We start from the raw sequence: 24679 nt of genomic DNA, 5'->3' as shown, positions 1-24679 counted from the left end.
TGTGTGGTGTTTAATGCGACTGACTGCCCCCGGGGGGGTGGAGGGGGAGGGGGCTGCTGCGGGCACCCTTGGGTGCCCCGGGGCGCGGTGGGCCCCAAGGCCCGGTGGGCCCCGTTGCCATGGCAACGCCCCCTCCCCGCCTCCGTTTGAATCCGTTCCCCTCTCCCGCTCATTTCGCCCCTGCGGCGTCTCATCCAATGAGAACGCGCTTCCGCACTCTTTGCCCCTCCCTCCCCGCCCCTCTGACCTATCACCGCCCTACCATCCGCGGCTCTCCGCCGCCGGTTTGCCGGCCCCGCTGCCCAATCAGCGCAGCCTCCCCCTCTCCTCCACCTCCCTCTCCCTAGCGACGGACTGACAGAGCGCCTGGCCAATAAAAAGCCTCACCTGCGCCGGCTCGCCCAATAGAAGCGGCGGCGGGGGCAGCGGCCGGCCAATAGGGCGGCGGGGGGGCGGGGCGGCGGGGCGCTCGAGCGGGGCGGCTGTGAGGTGAGAGGGGGCGGCGGGGCCGGGCCGGGCCGGGCCGGGCCGGGCCCCCCCCCGGTTCCCCCGGGCCGTCCCCGTCCCCTCGGTTCGGAGCCCCGGGAGCCGCCGCCGGGCCGTGTGGGGGGCGCGGGGCCGCAGCGCCGGGGGCGGCCGGGCCCTGAGGGGGCGGTGGGGAGGGACAGGGCCGGGCCGGGCTGGGCCGGGGGGGTGAGGCCGCTCCTGAGGCGCTGCGGGCCCCAGCCCTGCGTAAATCGGCTGCTATAACGCCCTGCGTGCTGGGCACGGCCCGCGGTGCCTCGCGTGATGGTCGCTTGCTAAATTTTGTATTTTTTTTTTTTGGCTAAATTTTTGGGTTTGGGGCTAAATTCCGTGTTTTTTTTTTTCCTTTTTACGGCTCCTCCTGTCTCAAGGTAGATGCAGCGCGGTGACCCGACAGGCGGCCGTCTGCGAGGGGAAGCTGTGCTGCCGTGCTCGGCCCACCGCCTGGCCCTGCAGGTACCTCCTGCCGCGCTGGTAGGCAGCCTTCGTAGGATCGTTAAGGTTCGTCCTGTGGATGCTCCCCTTAATGAGTTTCTTAATGATCTGGGCCCAGGAAGCCTGGTTGTAGGGGTGTTCTGCTTGCAGGCTGCTCCGCGTGCTGCCACACGGGTAGCTGGCTGTCACAAGGAAGCTCTGGCCTGTCACCCTTTCGGAAAGACTCCAAAAATCAGTGGTGGAAGCGCTGCTATTAACACCTTTCTTTCCCCAAAAGACACAGGGTTAATTAACCCGCAGTAGTGAATAAACGCAATATTTTTACGTCTTCCCTTGTGAGAGGAATAAGGGTTCTGATGTGCTCCTGTGGGGCAATCTTACCGTGAATGTGAGTTTAGTGCTAGGGAGCGGTGCTTTGTCATTAACTGGTGGCTCTTGACCAGGTGAGAGGTGGGGTTCGTGTCTCCTTTTGGCCCAACTTAGGCTGAAAGTGGTAATTAGGGTAGGACGTGAAAATTAGAGTTTATTAAAAGGTCTATCAAAACATAATAGCATTAGTATATCCACCTCTAGTAATTTCATACACGTTCTCTAGTTATTCTTTGTACCAAAAGCAGTCTTTTCTCTGTCTGCACAGTGCTTATCCTAATAAGTTTTGGTGTGTGCTTTGGGCTGAATAATGCTAAAGGTCTGCTGTCCCCAAGGCTTTTCATATTTATGATTGCCTCAATATTTTTGAGAAGGTGAATGACCTTTGGCGGGCTGTAGAATTTAATCCCCCCTCCCTCCACCTTTTCAGGTGACTTTTTTTCATTTGTTCAGTTAACGAAAGAATCCTGAAGCCCCTTTTGTGTTGCAGACTGCCTGCAGAGCAGGGGGTCTGTCCAATTCTGGGGCTGAGAGCAGCATGATGACCAGCAGCGCAGACTGCGACTTCCTCTGTTTTCCCTTAAAACCTAGGGTAGTCCTTTTAGGAGAAAAAAACTGAAATCTTTATCCCAAAGACGCTTGCAGGGCATCTGTTCTTAATACATATGAGGCTTTTACTGCAAATTTAATGTTTGTCTAGTCTTGGATGAATATGGATCCACAAATGCTGACGCTGGGGGTAACTTGCTGCCCATAATGTCTCGGTCGTGGGTTTTGCTCCGGTACCCTTTCTGGGTTTGAGTGGTGCTGGTGAACGTCAGGTAGCAGAAGGGCCTCTTTAATAAGCTGTGGTAAGAGTCACGGTGATCTGGTATCGTAACGGAGTTTTACTGAAATAAAGGAAAGTCTCCCGAGGGATCAGTGCGATGGACAGGTGCGCTGCTCGCTTCTGGCTCTATTTGTCAGTGCTTGTGCAGCGCTCACCAGGGGGAGTCTCTAGGATATCTCCAAACCGTCCTCCAAGATGCAGATGCATTCACTGGCAGTTAAATGACAGCAGCGAGCACCCCCTGACTTTCCCCGCTCCCCTAGGCTTACTCAACGTGGTTTTGCAGCGTGCCTTTGGTGCTAGCTGTCACTGAGCCCCAGACCTCGGGTCAGGGACTTGAGGACGGCGCTGCCTGCTGGGCCAGCTCGTGTACGCTTGTCGACTTGGGCAGTTGGTTTTTCTGCTGCGTGTCTGAGGCAAAAGGACAAATTGTGTGTGCAGCCTGAGTTGTAAAGGCTCGTTTAGTCACTGCTGCTGCCGGTTCTTGCTGCCGTCGGGCTACAAGTAGGGTGCAGGCTTAGAGATGTGAGCTGTTTGCTGCACCTCTTGACAGGAATGGCTCAAGAAGAGATGGAAGTCGACCTCCAACCAGTGGCTGATTACCCCGCAGAGAACCACAGGACACTTCCCCCAGAGCCCTCGGGCCACACCCCGGCGCTCAGCAGCGAAGGAGGCAGCGTGACTGTCATCTCTGACGACGAGGCTGTCGGCGCATCGAGCGCTGGGACAGGGCAAGCAGCTGCCGGGCCCGACCACCCAGCGAATCCCAGCGGACTGCAGGGGTTTCCAGGGGTGTTTGATCAGCTCCCGCTGGTGCCCGGGCCGCAGGCTGCGAGACGGCCACCAGTGAGAAGGGCTCGCAGGCAGCAGAGGATCGGCGGCTCCCAGAGGACGGTCAGTGCCAGGTAAAGCAGAAATGATTTGTGCCGTGCTTCCTGGCTTACAGAGCCCAGCTTGGTCCAGGCCTGTGGCCAAATTCTGAGCACCTCACAAACCTCTGAAGCACAGTGGGCAGACCTCTGATCTCATCTGGCAGCGTCTTTGCTCCTTGTTAAATGAGTCTCCCCCGTTTCTTCACTTAATGTTGACCTGTGAGCCCGTTCACGCTTTCTGACGTGCAGAGCCTCTGCTCCCCCTGTTCCGTGGCTCTGCCAGGCTCCTGGCGGTGCTTCCTGCAGCAGAACCGCCTCAGCACTTCCAGCCAGCGCTTAGCACGAGCTCCACGGAGCTCTTTTGCCTTTCACCTTTGTTTTGGGTTGTCTCATTAAGTTCTCTGGTGACCCTTGCTGCAGAAGCTTTCACAAACAAGCAAACTAACATTTTGGTTTGGTATCTTCAGGCAAAGAAAGTAAAAAATTGTGTTTAATGCTGTTAGTAATGAGTTTGGAAGGTGATGAGTGGGCACGCTCCTTAGCCAGAAAGAAATCCCTATTTCTGGTCTGTTTGGTTTCTGTCTCGTCTCTGTAGCTTTTGTAAATGCCGAGGGTGAAATTATAATTAACTGGAGCGCTGTCTTTAAATGCAGTCAGACCGACATCTCCTTTCCTCCCCGGTGATTAAACATTACTACACTGTTTGCCCGTGGACTGCTCGTGAAGGTCACTGCGGTTCTCGGGGCTGGAAGGCAACCTGGCAAAGCTCTGCTTTGAACCTGCAGGATAATTGAGGAGCTGGTGCGGGGCGAGGGGAAGAAGTTACTTTCCGGGGTGAAGCCCCTGGGGAAAAGAAGGGGGAAGGCGGAAAGGCAAGGCACAAAGGAGTCGGTGGGGTGAGGCTCTGGTACGAGCCTCCTTTATCTCCTTATTACCAGGGGCAGCGGGGCCCAGGTCTGGGTTATAATTGCAGTTACAGCGTGGGAGTTCCACGGGCTGGGCAGAATGAACGGTTGCTGCATTTGGGATGGGTGTTGGGAGAGGTTTCTTTACGGAAAGGGCTGTGCAGTGTTGGAACGGGCTGCCCGGGGAAGTGGTTGAGTCGCCTTCCCTGGAGGGCTTCGAGGAACGTGGAGATGCAGAACTTCGTGATGTGGCTTAGTGGTGGACTTCGGTACCACGTTAAACGTTGGCCTGGATGGCCTGAGAGGTCTCCCAGAATTCACCTGAGTGATTCTGTGGCGCTGCTGATTGCTCACAGCTGTGTGGGGTCGCCCCTCTCCCGCACAAGGTCTGTCTCGGTAGCTGATACCTTCCTATCTGCACTCAGAGCCTGGGAATTGTGCTGCAAACCAGCTGGGGGAAGCATTCAGAGCCTTCAGCGTACCTGAAATAACCGTGGCTTTCATTTCTTCCTTTTCTGGACGCAGGGCACCGTTGCACAGTTACTTCCAAATCAGCAGGAGCCAGGAGCAAGCTACGACACCGGCTGCGCATCTGGAGCTCTTGCGTGTCGCGGGGAGCAGCCAGGAAGATGGGGCTCCTGAAACAGAGCTGAGTGGCTCTGCCAGCAGCGCTTCTGAGGAGGAGGAGGAAGAGGCGGAGGCTGCAGCACCGCCGTCCCCAGCAGCCCAGGAGCCGCCTGCAGCAGCCAGCTCAGGTTTGTGCTGTGTGGGTACTTAATTTCAGAAACTCGCCTTGCTGCTTCAGAGCCCAGCGGGGAAATCCTCTTGAGCTTCCCAACAGACGGTGCTCAGAGATCGTTGTGCCCGCAGCTGGCGGGAGCAGGTTGCCACCACAAGGCTTGCTGGCAAGCAGCTCCAAAGAGCAGTAGCAGCACCGCGTGACTGCTGCCGTGATCTCAGACATAATCTTTCTGCTATTTGCAGGCTCTTGCTTATAAATAATCCTGGAAGTGTTCAAAATAACTTCACATTTAGAGGCTGTTACTTGGAATGTTTCCTCTGTTATTTATTATTGAGGAATGTTTTTGAAGACATCAAGTCACGTCTCTGGAGCTTAGCAGTGCTTTCAGTCCTCAGAGGGGTCTGAGTCAGGATTTTTTAATCATTATTTGTGCTTCAGTCTGCTTCAGGTTAGAGTTCTCATTCCTGTAACTTCCTGTGACACTTAGCTGAGAAGATAGGGGTGCTCAGGGCAGGGCTTTGTCTCTCTTTCCTCAGCTTGTTCTGGCTTGCAGTTCTTTATTTAAACTCACGTTTGCAGGCTGCCACACACTCAGTGACATATGCAGTTTATGTAAGAGTGGCAAATAGTGATTTGCTATCCAAGGTTATTGATGCCCAGAGAATACAAGCAATATATTTCTCATTTCCCTATTTCTTAGAAACGCCGGGCTCTAAGGAATGTCCCTGTGCTTCTCTCTGCCCTTAGGCTGGACGATCAAAACCAAACCTACCCGGACACCTTTTTGGGGGGGGTTATATCTAAGAGGGCTCCTTTGAACAGATTCCTTCCACTTGTTCTCAGCTAGTCTTACACGTGACAGGAGCTCAAGCTGTTAAGTGCTGTCTGACATTGTGTGAACATATGCTCTCTGTTGGGTTTTCTGGAATCCCCTTGTCTTGCTTATATAAGCTGCTGGGTTCTGTTCAGCCCGGCGCTGTACGGGCTGAAAATCTTATTAGCCTTAGGCGGGGCTAGGTGCTGCTTCTCCACTGGACTGAGAACGTCTGCCTTGGATGCTAACTGTCGCTATGAACTCTCTTGTTTCCCCGGGGAGAGGGGGGAGATGGTGCTTTCGGCTCCTTTTTTAGTGTGCTGGTGGTAGGAATCCAAGCCTGGTGCTGCTGCGTGCCCCGGCTCCAGCGCGAGGGCTCGCGGGCACAGCACAAAAACCACATGGCCTAGCAGAGCTGATAGTTGGGTAACGGCTGGCTAGAAAGCTGCTCGAGTCAGGGTGAACGGACAAGCAGCATGTGGGAAATGCTTCTGGCACGTGAAATGTGCACGCTTGGAACCCTTGGCGAAAGAACTTGTGGGTATGGGTGTCTGTGGGCACGGAGATGCAGGGCTGTAACCGTACAGCAGCCCAACTATGGGCCTGTGTGCAGGTGTGTCGGCTTCCAGCAGGTCAGAGAAGTCCTGGTAACAATGGCTGTCTTTAAAGGGCCTCTCTTCTGTCACTGATTGTGCTGGAATTCTGCATCTTTCTAGGAAAAAAAAAAAAAGGCCGAAAGTTTTTCAGCACTGCAGTTGGTTAGGAGAATGGTGTGCAGGCAAACTGCCTGGCCTTCCCTACCCAGGTTGCTGATCTGAGGCTTTGTGCCTCACCTGTGCCGTTGCTGCACTGCTGGCCTCGATTCCCCGATGATTATGGATCAAGTCGAGGAGAGCCCCTCTCCCTCGATACATGCCAGTTTATTGAAGCGTTGCTTTTCTTAGTTTCCAGTCAGGCCCGAGCAGAGCTGCCTCAAGCTTCTGCAGGACGTGGAAGTTACGAAGATGAAGGGGCTGAAGTCCAGCAAAAGCAGGTAAGGTGACCTAAACGCTCTTGGAGATGGATTAAATATGGTAAATGCTGCGTTTGCCTAAACAAAAGCCTGATTATTATTATTTTTTAAAATCTTAGAGAACTCCACTAAAGCAGCCGGAGCCGTCGGTTCCCGTTGCCTCGCTGGAGGAGGAGGAGGGGGATACCTGTGCCATCTGTTTTGAGCAGTGGACCAACGCCGGGGACCACCGCCTGTCGGCGCTGCGCTGCGGGCACCTCTTCGGCTACACCTGCATTGAGAGGTGGCTCAGGGGGCAGGCGGGGAAGTGCCCCCAGGTAAAACTCAGGGCGGTTTTGTGCACCGAGGGGGGCACGGTCACTGTAACAGCTACAGCTGCTTGCTGCATAAAGAATCTGACGCTGCCCGCTGTCAGAAATAACAAAAATCACCATTATTTGGATGCAGGTAGCCCAGGCACAGCTAGCAGTGCTTCAAGGGGAGGATTCCGGCGTGGGTTTTCTCCCCTGAAGGAGAGCGTTTGTGACTTGCAGACTCGGAAGTTTGCTCGTTCAAGTGCTAAGCCTGTAATTGGTTTCAGAACGCTGCGCCGCGCTCCTGGAGTGCGGGAGTGGCAGACCGATTCCTAGAAGCAATTAATTAAGCATAAAGAATGCGTTATTGGACTAGAAATCTGTTGGAGAAACATTTTCAATCAGTTAGTCGTCTGTTCTGAACTGCATCTGCTTTTGCAGCCTAAGGGTCAGGTTGTTCAGGCAGCTCTCTCAGAGTGGACTGAGAAATGCACCGCACCCTGTAACGGCCAGTTGCAAGCGGTAGGTCTGCTTGTAAGGTGCTTCTTTGTCTTTTGTTTCCATGGGTAATATGGATCTCTCTGAGGTCTGTGCCTTCCTGTGATGTACTCCCATTCCGAATTCCTTTTCTCCAGAAAGGAATGTTGACAAAAAAACAGGTCAAAGAGTAGCTCGTAAATGGGATTCGGTTCCGCTGCTTTCTCGCTCAGCGGCTGGAAGCCCAGGGTTTCATTGGCTTTGTCATTTTCAGAGTTTCCGTAGTTTTGCTCGACTTTGTGCAGGATTCCCCCTCCCAACAAGAAGCTTGCTGTTGATGGGCGCTGTGATTAAACCTAAAGACCCGCTGTTGCCGTGGCAGAGGCCCAAACCTAGTTTTTCTGTGTAAGCTTTTCTTCTGCTCTATGCCCAGACAAAATTCTCAGAGACCTTTGTGGCATCTCTGCTCTTTAGAATCCTGTCTGCTTTCTTGCTGAGCCCTGACAATTTGCAAGGGATGCTCGCTACCTTTCCCAGTAATTACATCACTGGAGGAAAATTTCCTGCCAGAACTTCCTGCTCTGGAGACAACCTTGCAGCTAAATCATCTTCCCTTTGTTTTCCGTCGCCGTGCTTTGCGACGGGGCCTTCTCTGATTGAATAGCACAGGGCTGCTGTGCGTGTTGCTCTGTGTACTAAGTGGCTTGAGCGCAAGATCCTGTGAAAATGCAGTGTGCCAGGCCCTGCCAGTGACAGCTGTTGGCTGCCAGGAAAGCTGTCTTAGCCACTTACTGCTCTGCAAAGCAGTTTTCTGAGGTGTGGGGGGGAGCTGTCTGATCTGAAGCTGTTGCCCGTGGTATCTTCATGCTGCTAAATAATAGAGAAGTCCGCAATTTAAGCGCATGTAGTAATTTACCTCTTGGCAGAGTTTACTTGATCTCAGCGCTTGCTGCCTCTTTTCTGATCAGCGAAGTGTGTTTGCAAAGCAGGAAGCTCGCAGATGCTGTCATTCCTTAGAGTGCCAACCCAGGGAGGTGCGACGCCTGCTTTGTAAGGAGGATGTGAAGTATGAAGTCGCCACTAACTTTGGGCAGGTGCACAAAATCACTGAAGTATCTGATTCCCCTGGTATCTCTGAAATCAGTGGGATGTTGGTGTTCGATACTGCTACAGGAATGCTTTTGTGGATTCGGACCTACAGGATTTGATCAGAGGAATATAATACGTAGGTAGTATTGTTGGGAGTAGACTCAGGGTGTCCAAATTTAGCCTGCTGTACAAGTAGCCAGTCTTTGTGCTTCCAAAGCAGAAGTTGGGCTGCTGTGTTGCTCTGGATCTTTTCCTCTGCTTCGTTGTAATTTTTTCCCCCATGGATCTTACCTGACCACGCTGCGTTTCCGGTGCTTTAGCGAAACAAATTTAGTAGGAAGCAAGGAGATGCATTTTTAAAGGTGCGATAGAACCTAGGACCTAAACTGTTGTAGCCCCTATCAGAGCTCCAGTTGATGAGGGAGTGTCTTGCAGACATGCTGTGCTATATTTGACTCGGGGATTTGTTTTTATAAGTAGACAGCCCCTCCCTTCAAAACCTGAAGGATTGTTCAGAATGCTACCTAGCAAGCTGTAGGGACGCACAGTTTGGGTAGTGATGTTCCTGTAGGCAAACTGATGTTGTCTCTTATTTCAGTGCAATAAGAAGGCGAAACGCTCTGACATTGTGGTGCTGTATGCCCGTACTCTGAAAGCGCTGGACACCAGTGAGCAGGAACGCATGAAGAGGTACGGAGGCTCCACCTAAACACACAGCCTCGCTGGTTGCGTGTCAAGGAAAGCTGCAGCCTGGCTTTTACTTTATGCTTTAATTTCCTGTGTTTAATTTCCTGCATTCCCTTGGGGATCGTTGTCCTAACAAATGACATCTTGCTACGTTTTGCCTGCCTTACCTGTAAGGAGAAATTTCTTTTGGAGCAGGAATCCTGAGTTTGTGCTTCGTGGCACTGAAGTTGCTAAAGCTGTCTTGTGCTGTTTCCTGAAATGTCACCGCGGGAGAACACGCAGAGTTAGAGTTGTTGCCAAAAAGCTGTATATTGCTAATTCATCGTTAGATGAGAAAAGCGTAATTAGAAATGCAAAGAGGGTGAATAACTGACCTTTTCTGTCATCTTTTCTGCATGCATTAAACAGAGTAATCCCTCATATGAATCACTTTCCATCTTGCTTTGTCAAACTCTTCATGTAGCTTTGCTTACGAAAGGTCAGCAAGCATTACTGGGACTCTACTCCCCCTTCCAACTTCAATGTAGATTTTTTTTTGAAAAAGGGAACAGTGGGTAGGAAAATGGGCGCTAATTTCTTTTCACTAAGATGCTGTCACAGATACTGTTCTGAAGTTAAAAGGCTGCAGACTTCTGAGTTCTCCTGAATCTTGAAGTGAATAGAATTTAATTGGGTTCTCCATAACGTGTTCCTAAGCATATTGCTGTTCTTCCAACACGGTCTTTCAACAGAAATGCCTCTCAAACCCTTCTGATTAATAATTACTAGGATAGTGAGGTAACTGGCACAAGGGGAAAGTAGCTGTTCTGTCCAGATTGCCACTGCCTGACGGTGTTTGAACTGTACCTCTAGAAGGGTCACACTTTTTTTACTGGATAGACACTGCAAAACAATCCATACATAAGGTGTTTTTTGTTTTTTTTTCCAAAAGCACAGCAGCATTTGGGTGCTTACATCTCGTTATTTCTTGGGTAGAGGCAGCTGTCTGACTGCTGCTTGTGTCTCAGAATCCCGCAGGAGCAATTCCCCACGTGCAATACATCAATCCCCTGCCTCCTGGCTTTGTGGGGAGGCAGACGGCGGTGACTGCCCGTCGGTCCTGTTAAGCTGCTGGCAGTGGCTGCCTCGTGGCACGTAGCCACGAGCAGAGGACAAATGGGAACACTGATACATCAATATTGTTTGTGCATGGCCTTGAGTTGGGTATAAGCTCACGGGTTTCGTTCCTCACATTCAGAAACGCCAGCCTTCGGGCTCTGGGTGCTTGTGTAAAGAATGTTTCCGATGGTTAAATACGGAGTTTCACCCGTTTCTTATGCAACAAAAAAAATAACGTGATAGGGCTATAGGGAAAGAACAGAACTCTGTGCTGGGTAAACATGCAAGGCTGTGTTTTAAGGTTACATAGGCAAGCTAGATCTGTCTGCACCCGAATTACTGAAATAACCAGACTACTGCAGCTTCTGAAGCACAGGATGCAGTGGTCACTTTATAGACCAAATATGCAAATAATGTTAAGGAATGCTGGTGGTTTTTTCCCCTCCTTAACCACTCATTCATATGTAAAGTACTTAGGAAAGCAAAATTGAAGCATGTTACCAAAACTGCTGCTGTTGAACTGTGTGTATGCACTTCTAGGCTGAAGGTGAGGTAGTAAGTGCGGCTCTTATGGGCTTCACAGAGAATTTATCTGTGTCTGTTTAGTTCCGATACAGTAGTATTTTCCTGAAATGCAAAATCAGTTGCTCGTAGTAGAAAGAAGCCTGAAGATCTCGCTGTGTTGTGACTCGCTGCATTACTGACATGTTGGATTACGTGGATGTTGATGGTATAGAATTTGCTAAGCTGTTTCGGGGGGTGGAGCAGGAAACAACTGATTACTTTCTCCACTTTCCTTCACTAAATTAGCACATTTGGAGAGGGTGAGGAGAAAGGCTGTTCTGTCGATGGAACAATAATTGTGTGAGTCACTCAGTGCAGTTGCATAACTGAGAACATCTTGGGGTGAACGGACTGGGTGAATATGGTACCAGACTTTTGTTGCTTTTATATTTACCCAAGCAGGACCTGTGTTGGAACAAAGTTTGGGGGTAGGAGACAACAGCACGAAGGCATCCTAGGCAATTCCTAGTCCTAAGGGTTGCATTTCCTCTGTTTTCCATCCAGCTCTATAGAAAAGGAGCAGATGTTGCGGAGACGGGCCGAGCTGGAGTCTGCACAGAGCCGTCTCCAGTTGCAGGTTTTGACAGACGAATGCAGCAAGCTCCGCAGGCAAGTTCAGGTGAGTCCAACACCTCCGATACACAGCAGACTCCCTTTCTCTTCAGCTTTCTCTCCCCTGCTCCCTCAGAGGAGAGAAAGCAGGCTTCCAATTTTAATAAGCAGCAAGATCTAGTCGACTCAACTGGTGAATCATTGGGAGTATCCTAAACATCCCAGGTGAGCACATTCATGTACACGACCTAACACTGACTCGCTTCTAAGAATGGAAGTTGCACATACAGCTTAACAGGAGGCGCTTTGGGCTGCTGATGTTGCAGGTTGCTCAGGTTTTGTGGTGGCTGGCAAGGTCTGGTAATACAGTGCCAAATGCGTTCCCCTTATCTTTCTCTAACTGTACCAAAAAGAGCTTTGAAAATCTCTAGGATGTATTTTCACTAGATAGTCGAGTTTTTGAAAAATAGTTTGTGAGGAAGTATGTTTGTGGCTGTTTACAAAAACAAAACAAAAAAACACTACATTTCTTGAGAAGATCAGTCAGTGTTTAGCTGAAGCACCTTCTGGTGCCATGAGCTTGTCATTAGGGTAGGCTGGGGCTGAGCAGCTGCGAAGGAGCGCCTCTGTCCCCTTAGAATAGAAATTACTGAAAGTAAATGACTGGTTGCTAAACAGCCTCTTCCTTTCTGGCTCATGCAACACCGTGATGTTTTGTAATCTGTCACGGCTGCTTTTACAGGATTGTAAAACTGTGGACTTTGCTGGTACTTCCCAGTTGTGAATTATCTTGCGTATTCCACCAGTTCTAGGTTTTCCAGTAGCCTCTTTCACAACCAATTTGCTCCCTTTTTTTGTTGTTGTATGAAGCAGATGATAAATTTGTCTAATTTCTTACTGTTTCGTTTCTTCTATGCTTTCCTCTACTTCCGGATTTTCTTAGAGCCTTAGCTATTTACATCTTACATTAAGAAACATCCCCTTTTCTCAATTTTTCCCATGTGATGTAACATAAAGCTTTATAAATTACAGCTTCGTGCAGGAATTCAGGCAGGTATGATCACCAGAGCGAATGAGAAAGTTGGCCCACTATAAAATTTGGTTTAAGAATGATGCAAATAAGATAAAACTGCAGGTCCATAGCATCTTCCTGCTGTTCTTTTGGTGTTAAATGATAGAGAATCCAGTCTAATTGAACTGAAGTTGCACGTTATAAAGATTAAGTACCCTGTGTTCTTAAGCTCCGGTTCAGTATTTATACTGCATTCATCACTGTCCTGTAGTGCTTGATGTGAATGCTGGAAGCAATTTCAAGGTACTTGTCTATACTGTGAATGAACTTGAAGTTTAAAAAACAAAGCAAAAACAATTCGCTGGGGAGCCATAAATCAGTAGGAAGTCTAGAATAAGTTGCTAAACCCTTGGTTTATATTCTGAGGTTATGCCTAACCAGCTCCTTATTTTCTGAGAGGTCGTCTAGTAAAGCAACTGCCTGCAGAGAGTCATTTAGACAGGACGGGATCCCTGGAGGCTTCTAGTCCAACCCGAGCTGAGGAGCTTCAGCATCGCATTAGGTTGCTTAGGGCAATGGCCCATCGGGTCTGTAGTGGCCACAGGTAGGCTGCAAAACCTCTCTGGGCAATGCACTGCCTGGCTGTCCTCAGTGAGAGCTTCTTTCCCTAGCATCTAATAAAGAACTTGGCTTGTCGTGTCTTAAGTTTGCTGCCCTTCTCCTTTCAGCAAGCAGCGTTACTCATCATACAAGGAACTGTGTTTAATTGGCATAGAAAGGTTTAAGGCACCACGGAAAGCAGTGCTGTGGGATTACAAAAGAAATCTGTGAAATACCTGTACGTCCAGAGGCTGAATGTGGAAAAGTTCAGCTGCACAGAACTGGAAGAGCTATGCTCATCTGTTGCATACAAATCTTGGTGTCTTTAGTCTTACAGAAAGCACGGGCCACCAGTTTCCCCCAAAAAAGCTGTTGTGTGAGCCCTTTTCTGTCATTAATGCACCTGAGAGCTGGGTCATTGTTAGTCATGTCTCTTGCTATGACCCTTTTTCAGATTTGTGCGCTTTTTCCCCTTCTCTGCTCCACTAGGGTCATGAAGATGAGCTTGCTTCAGCTTTGTTATTGAAGTATTTAAGATGAATGAGGCTAGAAAAGGGATATCTTTTTGTCTTTAGCTATATCAAAATACGAGTAAAGCAACTTGCAGTTGCATGGAGACAAGGTAACTAGCCAAAACTGGGAAAAAGCACAGCACACACGGCGAGTTCACACGCAGAAACAACACTGGTGAGAGCTCTGTGCTGTGTGGCGGGCAAAGACTTTGAATATTTTGGGAACAGTGCTGCTGAAGCCATGCTTTTGCCTGAAGTTATTCCCCTGTGAGCACAAGGATCCAGGGAACCAGACGTGAACTGCTGCTGTACGCTTCCCGAATCTGCCACGGTTTTCAGTGTAAGTTCTCTATGCTGTAGAGCAACCGAAAGGAACTGGATGTCAAGGCAGCAATAAAAATGCAAACCTAATAACTTTAGAAAAATGTTAGGGTAATTGTTATATTTCATTTAAAAAAAAAATCTTTCACCTTTGTGATCTTTGTTCACCTGCAGTGGGTGTCGGAAGGTCTATGGGCAGTAAGAAAAGCTGGCGTTTCCTTTGGCTGCTGCTTGCAGTGAGGCCAATTAAAATGCTGTTTGCAGCCTCCCTTGGTTCAGGTTCAGAGCCTGCAGTGCTGCGCTGCAGCTGGAGGTTGTAGGGTCACGCGTTTATCTCTATTAAATGCAAGGCTGAGGCTGTAGTGCAGGATGGCAGTCGTGACTTCTCTGAGAGGTCTGTGGGAGCGCGGCCAAAGGGTGGCTGTCATCTGATAACTGCCTTTGTCTGTAAGCTTTGGGTCAGCTGCTGCCACCGTAACCCAATCCACAACAGAAAACTGGCTGTAGCTGGCTGTTTTCTTTCTCGTTCTGTCCTCTCCCGTTCCCGCTTCTCATGCGTACTCCTCAGGAGGAACTTGGCTGTCTCTTCCCTTCTTTCCCCGAACGTTCACTCAACATAGCAGCACTAAGCTGGGATCTGGGAAGCAGTCGTGGTGTGTGTGCAGGGATGAGCGTGTCCTCCAGGCCCTCAGGCAACAGCAGGGGCCAGGAAAAGTCTTCAGAGCATTTCAGAGGAAGGCATCAGCTTATGCTGCCAAAAGAGTGTCCTTTTGAGCACAGTTAGCAGGGTTTGGTCTTTGGTGCAACGCTTCTAGTCACTTTAGTGATGTCTCTAGTAAGACTTCCTGGTTCTGCTGGCTCTGTCCGATGTGTTTAGATGCTGTACTGACAGTTTTTAACTGCCTGCCTTAATGAATATCTCGTGTAAAAATGTAAATGTTGAGTGCAGGTGACAAGGAGAGTTTTACAAACTCCCCAGAGCAACAAATAATTTTAATCTCTTCTCATGCTCAGTGGTAGTGGCACCCTCCTGCCTTTGAGAAATAGAGCTTATTAATTTGTTGGTTATAAGTTGCTTTCTTGGAAGTTCCTTGTGTTTTCACTGCTTGCTTACTCCAAGCCTGAAGCTACAGAAGTTTCTCCTGTAAGCGTCCTGGCACCCCCTGTACCTCTGCTTCCTCCCCACATTTTGTCTTTGCTTGTTCTAATGGGATCTTCTTGAGTCTTCAAGTTCTTTTTTTTTATTCCCTCAGAATTTGGAAGGCATTTGATGCAAGACAGATCAGACCTCCGGAGAATACCGGAGCTGCTCTCCTCTTGAGCCGTTTTCCGAAGTTGTAGGGCTCGATGTCAGCTGTTAACGCAGAGCTTGATCTCTGGTCTTCCCTCTCTGAGATTCGTTGCCTTTGCTTCAGTGTGAGTTAAGTGGTGGTGGCTGGTTCAATTCTGAAGCTAGCTTGCAACCTACTAATACGTTCAGAATATCACTCTCGTGGCCCTTAATCATTTAAAAATTATGGAGTATTTGAAGCATAATCTATGTTGCTCAGACAACAGAAAGCAAGTAGCAATTTTCTGTGCGTGTGTATACACTCCCTGTGATGCCCCGGGGTACTGCACTGCCTGGCGTTTGCCCTTGGAGCACACCCACTTGGTCAGGACGCTTTCTGGGGACGTTGTCTTTGACCATGACTCAAATTCACCAAAAAGTGCTGCTCCTCACACTGCCACTTCACCCTGAAGATCTCTGAGGAAGGAGGAACTCTAGGAAAACCTTGTTTGTTGCTGATGCTCTGGTGGAAGCTGTCCTTGGCAAGGGCTCTGCCGAGCATCCTTGAGCATGCTTCAGCTGAGGGAGGGGGGGGGAGCAGAAAACGAGGCTGGAGCCCTTGAGAGTTGTTGTTCCTGGAATTTGCCGGCCAGGGTTTACAAGAACAGGGTCATCCTCATTAAATAGAGGGTGTTGCAGGAAACACGTCGGTCTGCGTTGAAACTAGGGCCTTTGGGGTGGGGGGAGGTATTCTGGAAATTCTGGAAAATGCTTCTAATTGACTGTCTCTTGCGGTTGAGCAGCATGTAATACTTGGCAGCTCGTTCTCTTCTAAACAGCATTGATCTGGTAATAATTGTTATTGGCTTTTATCTGTTGCCAAAGAGCCCTCTCTTCCATGGGGTCTAATACATACAGTAACGGACTTGGAGAAGATTCTACCAGTGCTTGCAGAGCCTGCTGAGTGCTTTTGTTGTTCTCGCAGCCAGGGGACTTGGAAATCCAGCGCTTCAGGGACAGTGTGGAAGTGGAGCTGCCTGTATCCTCCCTCCTTGTCTGAGAACAGGCACCCCCGGCGCACCTGGAACGGGTGGCACAGGATCTCCCGGGGAGTACTAAAGCTCTTTGAGGTCTTTTTGTCTTTGCAGGAGCTGAAGGCTCTGGTGGCCCAGCACAACGCAAGTGCTTCTCAGCAACCTGGCAGATTCCGCACCGGCTTCCCAGGTGGCCTCCCCTCCAGCCAAAGCCAGCGCAGGTACCACTTGGAAAAGGTCTTCGTGGTGTCTCAGGCGGGGAACTGCAGAGTGATGGCATACTGCGACTCGCTGGGCTGTCTCGTGGTATCGCAGCCTTCTCCACAGTCTACTTTTATTCCTGGTAAATAAGCAAGTCGAGATCTGGGGGGCTCGTAGGTGATGTTTGGAGGCTCACAAAAGTGAAACGTGTTTTCTGCTTGCTCCTTCCTCTGGCTTGACCTTTCCACGTGCCTTGTAAGCTGGGGACGCTCCTAAGATTCCCCCGGTTCATCTGTCTCTGCTTCGGTAGCTTCTGCCTAGTGAGGTGGCTTGTCTCTCCCCTCACTTCTCTGGCGGGATCCTAGCAGAGGATCTCGGGCTCTTCTGCTCAAGTGCCGCATCTGCAGGAAGGTGACAGGCGTGTGTGATGCTCCTGGCAAAGGGGAGTGAGACAGCGAGAGCTCAGCACGCAAGGGCCGGCGGAGAAGCTTCCAGCGCTTGAGTGAGAAACATTGCTCCCCACTCAGAAGGTGGATTGATCCACGTGCAGCTGGTCTGTCAACAAACTTCCAAAAAAAAAAAAAAAGACTTTTAATACGAGTGCTGAAGCCCTGTCTCCCAGTGGGGGAATAGGAAGCCGAGGAGTCATGGGCAGCCCTGTTCCTGTCTCGTTACGGCCAGGGGCAAGCGAGCTGACGGCTGGGCCTGCGCCAGCTTCCTGTTCCGATGAAGGAGATGTGGCATTAGGAGTCTGAGAGGCTTTATTTGCAAAGCACTTTCATGCTTTCTGGATGATGAAACTTACTTTATTTGGTTAATGGCTTAGAGATTAATGTGCCTTATCTATAGGCCTAACAGAATTGTTTTCTGCGTTTGGCTGGCCTTATTTTTTCTGCGTTTTGGAGCTGAGGAATTCCTGTCTGTGTGGAGGCTTTGTGGCGTGTAGGTTAAGTTCACCTGTACCCATTCTTTGCAGTGACACTCATTCTCTTAAATTGCCCTCTAATTCTGCTGTGCGTGCTTCCAGCTAGGCTAGAATGTCTTTGAAGAAACTGGCTAAAGAGCAGCAGGCCCTTCTAGCAAGAACTCTTACACTGAGTTTGGTTTTGCTGCTTGGATCCTGAAGGATTTCGCACTATTGCCATTTGAACTAAAGAATGATTTCTGGCAATTCTTATCCAGAACAGCAAAAAACTTTGAAACCTGTGGTAGGATGAATGTGTCAGTACAGAAATTGTAGTTTGGATATGGAATTGTCACTTCTAGGCTCCTTGGCAGTGGCTGGTCAGTGGTCTGCCTTACACATATGTCTGCTTCGTGATAACCTGCTTGGTTTGTCTCCCTGACAGGCTGTGGCGTTAAGATGATGAGCGTGGCCAACCTGAAGAGCAGTCAGTACATCCCCATCCACAGCAAACAGATTCGGGGGCTGGCTTTCGGCAGTCGTGCGGACGGCTTGCTGCTCTCTGCCGCTCTGGACAGCACTCTCAAACTGACCAGGTGAGCCCTGCCGGGGAGAGCAGCGTTTCCCAGCTGAGTTCTGCTCTGTGCAGAACTGCATTTGGTTCTCTCTCACCTTAAGTGTGTCTTGTAGTGCTTGCTGTTCTGCTTTCCAAAAGGTGCTGGTAAGATGAGGTCAGTGTGTCCGCATATCCTTCCTGATGCAGGAACTGACAGAGGGGAACACTTGTTTGCATTCAGGTCTTTTAGGTGGAGATATTCTGGAGCTACCTGTCTAATACCTTCCCTGGGTAGATTTTGGTGGAAAACGAGTCATTCGGCAGAGACTGGCCCAGTTCTGTTGAGAACAAGTGCAGTATAAGGTATAGATGTGAAATTTACTGCTCGCTTGGTTTTCTGTTCCTGCGCTGAGCTAGCAGAGACTTCAAGCAGCAGGTTGGAAGCTAATTATGCAGAGGCTGAGAGAGAAATTGCTTCAGTCCTGGTGGAGTTCTCAGCATATGAGTGTTTTCTTGCTACTTTGTGCTGCCCTTCAGGTGTAAGCTGCTTCACAAGCTGGCTGGCTGGTTGGTCTCACCGAGTTCAAGTAACGTCTTTATGCATGTCTGTCAGAATAGGGTTAGGCAGAGCGTGTCATACGACTGAATTCTTTCCCCTGTGTGAAATAATGAGGAGAACTTAATACTGCAACAAAAATGTGAAGAATGCTTGCTTTCCCGTTCCCAGTACCACGTTGAAATGCTTGTTAGACTAGTAAAAAGTAAACAACCTGCCTGTCTCTGATGCTAAAGCCAGCACGTCAGGCTACCAGCCTCCTCAGTTGGAATTCTTTTCATGGTTTAATCTGCAGAGGCTTTCTGTCAGAGAACCTGCTCAGACACTTGACTCCCACATCTGTCTCTCACTGCCTGATTGGCTGCATGAGAACCTGTGATCCTCTTGCCTTCGTGCTCAATCCCAGTACGTGTTGCAGTTAAGTGCTTGCTTCAGCAGCATCTTCAGTCATCTGCCGGTCCCTGCCTGAAAGAAGAGCCCCCCTTTGGTCATCTTTCTTCTGTAGTTACTGCTTTCCTTGTCATCCTACCAAAAGGAGTCATCCACGATGTCATTGTCTCTTGTGCTTGCTTGTGAGTGTTTAAAAATAACACCAAAGCTCTGGCGTTGGTGGGTTTGGTTTCTTGTCGGTTTGTTTCTGACTTTTAACTAGCTGCTGTTCTAAGACAAAACTCCCTGTCAGTTTTTACCAGCCAGGTTTGTCTTTGTGGTCGTTCCCCTTATACTTACCTGGGAGAAATGACTTCTCCGGAGTTCTGCACATAATTGGCTTCCCCAAGGAAAAACCTGTGTGCTTTGAAGGATACCCAGAGTTACTGCAATGTGTGTTCTCTTCTCTCTCTCACTAGACTCAGTGTGCTGAGCCTGCATTGACAATACCACCCTTGGCAAATACGTTCTAATCTGACATAACTTTGTCTGCTCTTCTGCGTTGTTCCCCTCCATGTATTCTCTTCAGCCTTCCACAAAGGAAGAGTTTCTTGAGTTTCTAAAGAATTAATGCTATAAATGTGCTTTTTACAGTCTTTACCCCACCTGCTCTCTCTTGTTTTAAACTGGTTTCTTTTGAGGCATAAGTATTGTCCCTCTCATGTAAAAAGAGGGAAATAATTAATGAGACGTAATCTGAAGAGGTGAGCGCTGTGATGTCAGGAATATGCAGTATTACAGGATTACACTAGAGTGGTTTCTGTAATTGTTTCCAGGAAAAGTAACTTAAATTTCTTTTTCCAGTAAGGCAGCTGAGACCCTGCTCTGAGGCTTCCTTCCCCAGTCTCTGAAGATCAATCTGGAAGAGGAAGCCTTGGCCTGGAAGAATTGTAAATTACTTCACAAACAATATCAAAGCGGTTATTCTGTCTAGATTTTCCCGATTCGCATATGGAGTACAGGAAGAATTAATTTAGAATTCAATCCAAGGAAAGCTGAGGCTTCTTTCTAAAGACTTAAAAGCTAGATTTGTTGCCTTAATTATGCTACTTTCTTATGCGTAGATGCTCGTGCAAAGGGCCAACGTTTTGGTTTTCTCTTGCAGCTTGGCAACAAACACTGTGGTACAGACATACAATACTGGCCGTCCTGTCTGGAGCTGCTGCTGGTGTCTCGATGACACAAATTACATCTATGCTGGGTTGGTCAACGGCTCCATCATGATCTATGATTTGAGAGACACTAACTCCCACGTCCAGGAACTGGTCCCTCAGAAGTCCAGGTATGGCATAAGGATTTGCTGCTCCTCAACTTTACTGGTATGTGGGAAGCTAAACTCAGCTTCCTCCACAAATCATACAGCACTTGTAATCATCTAAACTGTTTTATGTGAATCTGTTGCTCAAAAATTCAGACTTAGCACAGATGTGAGAAGCCTCCCATAAGGTTGCACGGTACGTGCATAACTTGGTGTGGTTCCCTGGCCACTGCGTCTTGTTAAAGCATGCAGCAGTCAGAAACGGCCCCAGCACTCCTACAACTAAGCAGTAGGACTGGCTCGGTTTTGGAGCTGGGTTTAGTGTTTAATGTAGAAAAGCACAAATTAGAGAGGTGTAAGGCCCTGGTGCTTCCATCTCTTCTACTGGGAATCAAGTGGTGATTTAAAAGGGTGTACTGGAGGGATTTCCTGTAAGCTGTGTGGACTTGCTTAGTGGGAAGACCAAAACAGGCTGGCTGGCCAAGACAATCACAAGCTGAGAGATGAGATGCAAGGCAGGCTGAGGTGGGTCTCTGGGCTACGTCAGGTTGCTTTTAAACACCCTGGGGGTGCTGCTTTCATCTCTCAGGACGTGACCTGCCCTTCAGTGAGGGAAGGCCCTTCCACAAGTAAGTTCTGTCCTGATGACTGCTGAACCCTGCTGCCCCCTGTCTGGGGTGTCAAAGCTGTGAATCTTTTTTCACAGCTGGTGTATGCTCTCTGATTCCCACTTAAAACATAAGACAGTGTTTTGCTGAACTTCATTTATCTTTGTCAAACCCGCTGGGGCTCCATTTCGTAGCCTGCCTCAGGTCCTTTCTTTGTGGTAGCTCTGAAGCAGCAAGGCAGAACACCAGCACGCCCACAGCTGGCAGCGCTGACTCCTGCCAATCATACTTTCAGGTGCCCCATGGTGTCGCTGTCTTACCTGCCCCGAATGGCCTCGGCCTCATTGCCTTACGGTGGGATACTAGCTGGGACCTTGGAAGGAGCCTGTTTTTGGGAACGGAAGGCTGGCAACTCCTACCGGCCTCATCACCTGCTGCTGGAACCAGGAGGATGCATTGATATTCAGACAGAGATCAGCACGCGGCACTGCCTCGCGACCTACAGGCCCAGTACGTAACGGTGTGAATCTACGGTGGGCTTTTTTTGTTGATGCTCTGCCCAGATATCTGAGTTTCTCAGTAACTTTGCGGTTGAGCACACTGTGAAAATGTAGAACCTGCCTTAGCTGTGTTAATGGGCATCTGCACATAGATAAAAGGGTGAGGGCAAAAGGAGGCAGCTGTGAGGTGGTTTGCTCATCTTCCTACAGTTAAGTTTGTCCACAAATAAATTTTTCAAAGGCCATCTCTTTTTTTTTTTTTTTTTTTTGCAGGTAAAAACAACCCGTGCGTGCGTTGTGTCATGATGGAACTGACCTGCAGCCCGCTGGCAGAAGCCTCAGAAGACGTGGTGTGTTCTTCTAACCCGGTGCAGACTTTCAGTGCTGGGCCCACCTGCAAGCTGCTGACCAAGAACGCCATTTTTCAGAGCCCGGAGGAGGATGGCAGCATCTTTGTGTGTGCTGGCGATGAGGCATCTAATTCTGCCATGGTATTTTCTGTTTCTTTCAGGGGGGCGGAGGGTTTTATTGCAGTTCTTAGGGAAACCTTATCAGTCACAGCATCTGTGTGTTTTGGTAGGAATTGCTTTGTCACGAGCACTCCCCTGTGCAGGCTGGTGTGTTGTGCTTGCCTGTAGCCACTTTCTGATAGCGTGGGACGTTGGCCTGCGGTCCACATCCACCGGAAGGAACATAGGCAGCGAGCCCCTGGTGTTTCACAGGAAGGTAGTCGGGCATCTTGTCACTGCTGAGCACTAGGCCCGACTGGAGAAACTGAGACGTGGTGGGACAGCAGTGCAGAAAGTGCTGAGAGGGGTGGACACAGACTTCTTAAGAAAGAGGGAGGCTGAGGAGAAGGGTTGTCCTTCCTGTGGAAAAGCAGCTGAGGTGCAGAGGATGGACAGCAGGCTGCAGGAGAGCTCCTGAGTCAGGATCGGAGGAGAGGTATAGGGGTAGCATCGTGGTGGGAGCCTGTTACCCAAGCAGGCTGTGAAAGCAGACAAAGGCTTCCTCAAGGAACTTGAGGAAAGTCTGCAGATCGCAGGCTGTTTTTTAGGGGTGTGTGAATGTCCCTAACACTTGTGGGAAGGGCACCACAAGAAGACACAGGCAATCCAGAAATGTTTCTGGAGAGTGACAGGAGCCTCTCCCTAACTGAAGTGCCAGATGAGATGGTGCTTTCCTAAGTCTGCTCTTCAGCAAACAAGAAATAGTCAGGGATGTGACAATCCGCAGCAGCCTTGGCCACAGTGGAGCTCAAGATCCTGAAGGAAGCGAGGAAGGCAAATAGCAGAATACAGGCCGTTTGGAAGAGCCAGCTTTGGCTTATTCAGGGACTGGTAGGAATGATCCAGTAGAGGCAGTTCTTCAGGACAAGGATAGCCAGGAGAGGTACCCTTCCATGGACAACGTCCTCCAGACATGAGGGCTGTCCACATGGGGGGGGCGGGGAGCAGTTCTCTCTGGGGAGAGAAGCTCTGGTTTGGGTGGGAGGGGAAAACCCTGCAGTCCTTGACCTTTTCTGTCCCACAGCTCTGGGACGCCGGCAGTGGCTCCTTGCTGCAGAAGCTGCAGGCTGACCTGCCCGTGCTGGACATCTGCCCCTTGGAGGTGAACCAAACCCACCTGCTGGCCACGCTCACCGAGAAGATGGTGAATGTCTACAAGTGGCAGTGAGCGTGCTCCCTGCGGAGCCTGCCCCGGGGGCTTCCAGACGAGCTGCTGCTGAACCCCACAGCAACAGCACAGTCCCGGGCTCAGCTGTCCTGCACGTGCTGCTTACAGGAGATGGGAGCTGCCACAACACGTTTCTGGCAGTCGTCAGGAACTAGGACACTCAGGTGCCTGCGGCGGTTCCCTTCTTCCTCCATCTTCCTTTTTAGGTCTGTCGTTATTTCTTCTTTGGTCAATTTTCTTCAGTCAACCTGAGCAAGCTGCCTCAGCACAGCAATAATTCTTGGCCTGTCTCCAGTGTGTGTTGCTGCGCTCTTCTCCAGTGTGAAGAGAGCACAGGGATTTGCAAGTCTCTTCTACAAATCGACAAAATAAAAGGAACTTGAAGACCTGAGACTCCCACTGTACTTTCACATGGAATCCTGCTGTGATTACTGGGTGATGAAAAGGCGGCGATATTGGCATCTCACTAGCGCTGCTGATACTTGGCGTAAAAGCGAGTTCACTACTTCAGAGAACGTGTTCCCATGTTCTTTTTTTGACGGTCAAGGGCAAAGGCAGTTGGCAGTTCCTACTGAGGAGAGGCCCTGTGTCGTGGCCATGGAGAGAAGAGGCTTGCAAAATCTGTGGAGAGCCAGGTTCTTTGTGGGTTGTGTTGTTTCTCTCCCCATAAGCATATATTTTGCACTGTAATTCCTGAATTCTGCCCGTTTCCTTCCCCTTCTCTATTTCCCCTTCACCCACTGCCAACATCCAAGCAAACTTGGGCAGTTTGGTTGTGGAAAATAGAAACTCTACTCCTAGAGAACTAAAGGTAAGGAGCAGGAGACAATTCTTGTGCTGCTGCCTGCTGCAGTTCATGGTGTCCTTCCTTGAAGACACTGATGCACTGAAACAGGCAGCAGTTTGGAAAAGGTCGCTGGCTTCCCCCCTCCTCCTTGGCTTTGAGAAACATGGAAACTCAGGGATTTCATTAGCTTCCTTTCAGAGACCCTTTGCCATCCTTAAATCCTAGCTGCCAGTCCCAGGCAGCGTCCAGCTGCCTTGGTACGTGCGTGTGTTGCGGCGTCACTGCTGTGAAGCCGAGCCAGCCCCGTAGTGCCTCGTGTGGGGCCGTGCATCGGGGTATGAGCCCTGGCCAGGTCCGGGGGATTCTTAGCACCTTTTCTGTAAATATGCTGCGGGTGTGAGAGTGCTCATTTCCAAGTCAGATCGTGAAACGGGACTTAGGTTTCATTTCGTGTAGGGAAAACAAAACTGCAAGGATGTTGTAGAAGCTGCAAGACAAGTTTCTGTGCTGGAAACACGTCCCTAGGCACAGCTCTGGCTGTGGTAAGCAGCATCTGTCGTGGGCAGGGCGAGTGTGTTACCACTTAAACTGCCAGCACAGTTTTGTTTTCTGGAGTCTGGGATGTATGCAGTATGAGCCTGTTTGTCGTACCTCTAACGGATGAGACTGAGATCTCTGCTCAACTTTGTATTATTTTCTGTATAATAGTCTTTCTATACTTTTATACACTGTAAAAATAAAGTGTTTTTCAAATATAGTTGGTGCTGCTGTACCGTAGAAATGCATCTTAGCAGTATGTAGTCTACTTTGTGAGTATGAAGGAGCGTCCCCATCGCAGGTAAGCCTTCTCATGCTTTGTACCGTTTCCACGCGGCACCAAGGTTCAGGCTGAAATAAGGGTTGGCTGTTGGTGAAGGAAGAGTCCTGAACCACGCTTCTCTGATCAGGCCAGGGGAAGGAGAGGGCTGAACAAAACTGGGCTGCGTACCTGGGGCAGCCTTTTAACTTGAAATAAACTCAGTGTGAGCCTTTTTGGCATTTTAACAATGGTCTTGAAAGAATAAAGTTACGAGAAGGTCTCCAGTAACACCGGCTGAAACCAGGAGCAGCAAGCGGTTCCCCACGACCATACTTGTTCTTGACTGTTTTGAGGCATTTATGCCCAGTCAACTGTAACCCGTAACTCTGACC

General features: G+C 49.6%; 1 protein-coding gene across 5 annotated transcripts; it reads left to right on the top strand.

Moving 5' to 3' along the window:
* Positions 1 to 447: 447 nt before the first annotated feature.
* On the top strand, positions 448 to 24679 carry RFWD3 (ring finger and WD repeat domain 3). Of its 5 annotated transcripts, none has more exons than XM_035543542.2 (14): positions 448 to 489; positions 897 to 1026; positions 2712 to 3063; positions 4461 to 4690; positions 6436 to 6524; positions 6623 to 6820; positions 8961 to 9052; positions 11216 to 11330; positions 16127 to 16355; positions 17563 to 17713; positions 19764 to 19940; positions 20820 to 21034; positions 21298 to 21515; positions 22558 to 24679. In XM_035543542.2, the coding sequence occupies exons 3-14, from the start codon at positions 2714 to 2716 to the stop codon at positions 22699 to 22701; spliced, it is 2208 nt and encodes a 735-aa protein (XP_035399435.1). In that variant the 5' UTR covers positions 448 to 489; positions 897 to 1026; positions 2712 to 2713; the 3' UTR covers positions 22702 to 24679. The 5 variants fall into 5 exon arrangements, with proteins under 5 accessions (XP_035399435.1, XP_050569181.1, XP_050569184.1 ...); XM_050713224.1 differs by having other exon boundaries at positions 454 to 489; positions 901 to 1026; positions 22558 to 24513; XM_050713227.1 differs by having other exon boundaries at positions 455 to 489; positions 901 to 981; positions 22558 to 24514.

Source organism: Cygnus atratus, chromosome 12 (assembly GCF_013377495.2).
Source record: "Cygnus atratus isolate AKBS03 ecotype Queensland, Australia chromosome 12, CAtr_DNAZoo_HiC_assembly, whole genome shotgun sequence".
In the NCBI taxonomy this organism is placed as follows: Eukaryota; Metazoa; Chordata; class Aves; order Anseriformes; family Anatidae; genus Cygnus; species Cygnus atratus.
Note: the sequence above shows the minus strand (reverse complement) of the source record. Positions and strands in the feature narration are given on the sequence as shown.

Excerpts from the sequence above, each read along its gene's own strand:
- RFWD3 (XM_035543542.2), top strand. The coding sequence starts at position 2,714 with ATGGCTCAAGAAGAGATGGAAGTCGACCTCCAACCAGTGGCTGATTAC. Across the intron at positions 6,821-8,960 it reads AGGCGGGGAAGTGCCCCCAG|TGCAATAAGAAGGCGAAACG; the intron begins GTAAAACTCAGG and ends CTCTTATTTCAG. Across the intron at positions 11,331-16,126 it reads AGCTCCGCAGGCAAGTTCAG|GAGCTGAAGGCTCTGGTGGC; the intron begins GTGAGTCCAACA and ends TTGTCTTTGCAG.